Source organism: Candoia aspera, chromosome 3 (assembly GCF_035149785.1).
Source record: "Candoia aspera isolate rCanAsp1 chromosome 3, rCanAsp1.hap2, whole genome shotgun sequence".
Taxonomy (NCBI): domain Eukaryota; kingdom Metazoa; phylum Chordata; class Lepidosauria; order Squamata; family Boidae; genus Candoia; species Candoia aspera.
This window is the reverse complement of record NC_086155.1, coordinates 24,162,781-24,169,914: the sequence shown is the minus strand read 5'-3', so window position 1 is coordinate 24,169,914 and position 7,134 is coordinate 24,162,781. Positions and strand designations below refer to the sequence as shown.

At 40.1% G+C, this 7,134-nt stretch overlaps 1 protein-coding gene across 1 annotated transcript in view; it reads right to left on the bottom strand.

Annotated features, from left to right (window-relative positions):
- Positions 1-908: 908 nt before the first annotated feature.
- The window catches only part of EMILIN3 (elastin microfibril interfacer 3), a 30,160-nt gene continuing 23,934 nt past the window's right edge, over positions 909-7,134 (bottom strand). Inside the window, exons 3-4 of the mRNA XM_063300054.1 lie at positions 5,403-5,650; positions 909-2,989 (exon numbers count right to left, since the gene is read on the bottom strand). Coding sequence (XP_063156124.1) covers positions 1,098-2,989; positions 5,403-5,650 — 2,140 coding nt within the window. The 3' untranslated portion in view covers positions 909-1,097. The remainder of the gene's footprint in view (positions 2,990-5,402; positions 5,651-7,134) is intronic.

The following is a 7,134-nucleotide window of genomic DNA, read 5'->3' as shown; positions in this document are numbered from 1 at the left end:
TAAACAAAATTTGGGGACTCAATTGGATTATTACATGCCATTGCTATTATACTACCTTAAGAGCATTTCCTTTGAAAAGAAGGCTATCATTCTCGAAAATAAATAAATGAGAATAAATAGAAGAGGAACTGGTTGTTCAAGAGTGCCCAAGAAGAAGTCAGATTAAAATGCATTGAGTGCAGTAAAAGTTATCTTGTGCATCTGGGTTCTTCCATTTTTGTACAAAAATAGGGAGCAAGAGTATAGTGATGCTATAACTCTATATTACGCGCACTTCCTTTTCTTCTGTTCCTAGGATTGCAACAGGCTATCTAAGAAGCTGTTGGATCTAGCCCAGTGACCCACTCCTCACCATCCTTCATGCAAAGAGCAGTTTGCACACAGTCCTTGAGAATATCAACCTGAGAAATTCAGCTTGATCATTGTAGGACAGTACAATAGGGAAGATAACTGTGTGCTGTACAAGGGCATTCTTTTACTGGATATACCCATATAATATCAGCTGACCTACATGAGTGCCTCACATGTTTGTATCAGTTGATGCTATCATGTAGCATTCAAGCCCATATTTTGGACATTTTTTCTGCATTTGTATTATCTGGGGTGGGGGTGGGGGAGTCTTCGCTAAAATTGGAGCCTCCACATGGCTGTTGGTATTGTATTATGGTCCCTGAACCAGATTTTCTCTTCCAGTAGATGGATACATTTGGCAAAGATTGATTTTCTTTGTTCCAACCCTTAAATATTAGATTTTGAATTATTCCCAAAGCAAAGAATCCATTTTAAAAATGTCTGCCTCCAGTTTCCTCCTGAACTGAACCATATATTGGAAATATAACCTAAATGTGACCCCAAATATGGGAAGGCACTTTGCTACATAAGTACAGTTGTTAAATATCCATAGAGAGTACAGTAATGGCAAACATACTTAAACTGTAATTTAAAAGTCATACCGAAGAAATCAGGGAAAGGATTATAGCAGCTTTTAAAGTTTAGTGACCTTCCCCCTCTCCAAAACCAAAATAAAAACGAAATCCTGGTACCATCACTTTGGAGTCTCTATGATATAAGTTAGATATACTTTGGATCCAATATAGCTAATGCTGGTTGCTTTTCAGCTTGCTTTCTAAGAGACCAACATCTTCAGCTAGTTCTGTGACTTTTGCCTGGCAATCCAACAAGTTATTCTTGAGCACAGTTATTTCTTCAGAGTGTGTAGCTAAAGTTTTGTTCATATGATTCATATAACCCCACATATTTCCTGTACTGTTTTCCAATTCACTTCGGATGTGCTCCAGACTTCCTGTTACTGTGCCCAGTCTGCCACACATATCTTCCATTTGGGCCACACGGTCATCGAATTGGAGCACTTCTTTCTGCAGGTCAAGAGCCAAACTTTTGCAATTGCTCAAGTCGCTGATGATCCTGGATCTCAGCCTTTCAAGGTCTCCCTTTAGGTTCAAGACACGCTTGTTACTGAAGAGAAGCTGGGAATCTTGATCAGTCATCTTCTGTTGAAGCGAATGGACCTCATCTTCTATCTTGCGCTCACGATCATCCAAGGATGAATTGACATGCAGTACTGTGTCAGAGTACTGGGAAACAGAATCCTTCAGCCCAGTTAGAGATTTAGTCATGGTGTTCAAATTGATCTTTAATAATGTGATCTCACCTTGCAAGGACCCAGCTGTTTCCTCCTCAATCCGTCTCTGTATCTCCAGGATAGTAACATTGAGTTTTTGCAGCAGATCTGAATTGCTGTCCATCCTTAGTAGTAAATCCTGGTTCTTGTTTTGACAATCTTCTATCTCTGTACGAAAGATTTCTACATCTTTGGATGCTGAGGTGCAACCCAGCAAGCAAGTGCTCTCCAAGGTAGTTAGTCGGCTCTGTAGTACTTCCATCTTCTCATCTGTTTCCCTTGTTATAGTAGCAAGTTCTCCTTCCAAGAGGGGCATTGCAGCTCCATCTAGTCCCAGTGCAGAACTGACATTATTCACATCTCCAACAATAGTTATGAGCCTCTCCTCCAAGGTTCTCATTTTGTTTTCAAAAAGAGCTTTTGTGCCATCTAGCTCTGATCCCATGAAACTTCTCATGCTGTCCTCTACATTAGAACAACTTCCTATTTCCCTCTCTGTGAAATTCAGCCTAGCCTCAAGGTCCACAAAGCGTCCTTCAAAGAGACCACCCAAAGTGTCAGGGGACAATTCATTATCTACCCTAGAGTGCAAATTCTTCTGAGATTCAGAAATGCTATGCAGGCCCTTTTCCAAGATATCCATCCGTTTGGCGAGGTAGTTCAAGTTGCTACAGCAGTTTTCTACAACCGTCAGTCCTTGGATCTGTGTTTCCAGTTGAGAAATGTCTTTCTTTATCTCCAGTTCTTTGCCATCCAAGATCTGTTGAAGACGGAGATTGGCAGTTTTCTCTTCCTCACACTGCTGTTTTACTTCCTTGATCTGGTAATCACATGTACTCTGAATATTTATCAGTTTTTTCTCAAAGCCATCCAAAAGCTCCACCCTCAGGTTGCTAAGCCTGCTGTCTATGTATTCTTCTAACATATCAATCGAGGTGAGCGGTGAAGGCCGAGCTGATTCCAATAAGTGTTTGATCTGCCCGTCATGGTCTAGGACCATGCCATGAACTTCTTCTAGTAGGTTAGTCTTGGTTTTCAGTGAATCACTCATCTCAGTCACTTTGCTTAGGATCTCACCCACAGGCGGATAAGGGGAGAGCTCAGCTTTTTCTGCAGCATCCACAGTTCCATCAGGAATGATTCCAAATCCCATGGTTGAATCAGGAACACTTGGGCTATTCATCAGGGATCCAATCATTTTACTAGTATCTTCCTGAATGGCAAGCCGCAAGTGATGCCCCAAGCCACTCACCATATTGTATAGGGTGTCATAAGACTGTGAGAGATGTCTGACTTCCTCTTCTAGGTGGTCCAGTCTGTCTCCAAACAAATTAGGCATTTTTCGACCTAGGACCAGGATACAAACAGAAAAAACATCACTACTCTTTTGTAAGTATACTTAGATGGTAATTTTCTGGATTCAGGCCATGCTATCCACCAGGGGACCAAAAGCCATTGCAAATTGTGCCTTCTCAAAGAATTAGGCCTGTGTGTGTAATGGTATGTGGGAATGGCCTTGGGAGACAAGTGGAAGAGCCACAGACTAGACAATGGCCAGACAAGTGGCAGCTGAGTCTGCAGAAGGAACGTGGGCAGGGCAAACATCTCAGAAGGGACCCTCCCCAGTTTCTTGGACTGTAAAGATGAGGGGGAGGAAGTAACTTTATCTACAATAAAGTTAGAGCTAGTACTTCTGGGTGTGCTTTTTCTCTGGACTACCTTGCAAGGCTGACAGTATGAAATGATTTTGATTTGCTTCTACAACACACATCATATCACTGCATAGTCTCAACTGGCATTTGCAATAGCCCAAATAGGCGGCTGTGCATATGCAATGTCCTTCTAACTTTCAGTGGTGCCAAAGGAGGTTAAAACAAACAGAGTAATGCAAAATGCCCACTTCACTTTTAGAAGTAAGAGGGTACTGCTGGTTCACAAACAGCTTTGGGGCTTCCTTTGCTCAAGTCTTTGTCAAAATCAGTCATCCAGTTGCAGATCTGCACAGCATCCTGGGAAGGGAAAGACCAGTCAGCCCACTGGTATCCAGAGCAAAAGCAGCCAAAATGAGGGTCTTTCAGTTGCTCTATAAAGAATGTGTTGCCTGACTCCCAGTAGTCTATTGAGACTATTTAGAGGTGAGTGAATTTCAATTTCTTTCATTTTTCCATTTTAATTTTGATTTAATCCGTATCTTTTTCTGTTTGAGATTTTTTCAAAAAATCACACCAAAGCTTGATGTTACATTGATGTTACATTTGAAGTTACATTCACATTTCTTCTAGTAAACACATTTTGTAGCCCCATATATGCATCCCCCCCCTCCACCCCATTCAGCATTTTTGTATATATTACACTTATTTATCTACTGTAAAACCTTTCTGGACTCAAGAATTGCATTGCTGAATATGGTGAAGTCTGCATTTTGAAGAAGAATTGCATTTCAGTTTGGCTCAAAAGTTGTACTCAGTGTTCCTCAATGGTTCCTCATGAAACTGGAAAGGGGTATCAAGTGGAATATCACAAAAATTAGAACTGGATTCTCCAAACAGATTCAAAGAAATTGGTGAAGATGATTAGGGGACCTAATAAGCCCTATAAAGAAATGTTCCCTCCTGTTCCACTGTTCCCAACATGGAATAATGTATGTAAGTTACAAGAATGCAAATTCTAATATTATAAAAAAAACTCCCTAGTCGTAAAAACCATTCAAGAGGAGCAATTACTCAGAGAGTTTACCTCCCATTAATTGGATGTGTTAGAGGTGGAGATTAGAGTCATTTGTCTGGAATGATTTCATTGGTATTCCTACAGAGGGTTAGACAGAGGTGCCTAAATGATCCCTTCCCATTTTATGATTCTATTCTAAAGCTCAGTTGACACTTCCTGTATAAGAAGTAGTTGCTTGGTCTGAATTTAAGTGGATATTGGGTAGCTTCATTGTGCAGAACTATTAACCTGCCATCAGACAGCCACTATAAGAAGCAGCTGCTGAAAGATTTATGAACATCTGTTCTTAAAAAAAATCAAGATAAAAATATGTCCTGCTTGTTCTAAGAAGTAGGATAGAAACAGTATTGACGCCTTTGAACTTTGGTGTTGGAGAAGACTCCTGAGAATACCATGGACAGCCAAGAAAACAAACTGACGGATTATTGAACAAATCAACCCAAAGTTCTCATTCAAGGCGCAAATGACCAGGCTTAAATTATCCTACTTTGGACACATTATGTGAAGAACCAGCTCTCTGGAAAAGAAGAGATCCTACTTCTAATGCTGGGAAAGGTGGAAGAAAAGAGAAGAAGACAACAACCAGCAGCAAGGTGGAGGGACTCAGTTACAGTGGCAATGAGTGCAGCATTGGGAGACTTGAAAGAACAGGTTAGGGATAGATTGTCATGGAGAAACTCTATGTGGTTACTAGGAGTCGAAAATGACTTGATGGCACATAATCACTCAATGATTCTAAGAAACTAATTCTAGGTTTACATTACTTTTTTGTCTTATTAAAAACAGAGCTATGCAGGCACAATAATTTGTTTAGACTAACAGTAAGTTCCTGCCATTGCTGGACTTGTGTTGTATATTAAAAGACTTCCAAGTCTCTGACCTGATCGGCATGCTGCACTAGTTGTGTATAACTTTAGTAAAACTGGATACACTGCTTTGCACAGCTAGTGCAAAGGGAACAAGGAGCACTGGCAGTGTCATAAAGACCTTTTTTATGATCTTTAGTGTGACAAATTAAGACTTGGACCCTCACCATAATTATTTTTCTTTGGTACTGGAAATGATTCCACGGGGATTTTGGGATGAGGAGCTCTAGGACCTGGAAACATCTTCTGAGTTGGAGGCATCTTGGGGCTGGGATGCTGAGACAGAAGTCCTGGTTGGTTAGTGGGATTATCATGATGACATCCTTCTCCCATGAGGCCCGGGCAGCATTTCCATGCTATTTCAGTTACTGTCTTGTATCCAATCTTGTACCTGGGTCTGAAGAATGTACGATACCTAATTGCCAGGAGTAAAGAAAGATAGAGCAAAATTAAAGGTTGAAAATCTGGATATTAAGCATCATAGAAACCTAAGTGGAAAAGGTGATGGATTATGGAATCACATACAATCGCAGATTGAATTAAGATAATATGGTGTGTTAGACTTCAAAGGCAATGAATTCACATACTCAACATCTGCCCAGTGTTAGGAATAGTTTTAAGGTCCATACTGATGTCTTGGAACACTCAAACTTCTGACAGAAATGATGAGACAACAGGAATATCAGTCCCACCTATAATTGTTAAGTAGAAGGTAGGAAAATCATTATAAACCATTCCTTTCTACTATAACTTCAAAATGTCTTTTAACACTAGAGGGCAGCAACTTCCATACATAGAGAGTGCAACCATTACAATCCTTGTCTGCTTGGGTTGTAATGCAGGATCTCAAATCATTGTGTCATGATTGTTTAACTGTAGCCCATATTATATCAGAATTTACAAAAAAAATCCCAGTATTTAATCTCCAGTTAAATGATCAGATGATTATATAGTTGATAGGAGCTATTTGTGCCATTAAGTCTAGCTCCCTGCTGAGTGCAGAAATCCAAATTAAAGCTCCTCTAACTGGTGGCTATCCAGCCTTTACTTGAACACAGTCAGTGAAGTGGAGCCCACCGTCTTTCTGAATAATTGATTCAGCTTTTGAACTGCTCTTACTCCGGAGTTTTTCCCAAACTTCAAACAGAATGAAGTTATGAAATGAACTTTATGGTGAGGATATCCATGATCCACATTACCTAATGAGTACAATATTTAATCAGATTGCACAGATAAAAGCTTCCAAATTACCTGACATGACTTCAGACAACATCATATTTTCCTGTAGAGACAACTCATGCATTCACCTGCCAGCCCTTGAGTGATAGATCGTTGAGCACTACGACCTCAGGAGCATAGCAAAATCCAAACCTTTTGCTCAGAACTTCTGATGTAGGCAGTGAGACTTTAATAGAAATGCTTACAATTGCTACATTGGTGAGTTATATTAATGTATAAACGTGTCCTTGGAGATGCCCAAATCTTGATATTCATCCATGGATATTGATATATAATGAGATCGATTCTTGCAATCCTCCAAACTGGCTGTAATAATATGTACTGAGACCAACTGTAGAAAGTTCTGGTGTGGTATAGACATGTGAGTTGAACACTAAAGATAAAGTCACAAAGTGTTAGAGTTATGCGATTGTGTCAGCAGATGCCTACAACCATAGTTCTCAATGCACAGCTTGATTATGCCATCCCCCTTGTTGTCACATATACATATTTCATGCTATTAACCTAATATTCTGCATGTCTGCCAGGCTAAAGATAATCCTCAAGCAAATGCTATGGATTAATTTGGATGTAGCCCTGATTTGAGGCACAGCACGTCATTCTGTTTTGTAACTGAAAGTATCCAGTTGCTGTATGAAATATCCAATGGTGTCATGGGTT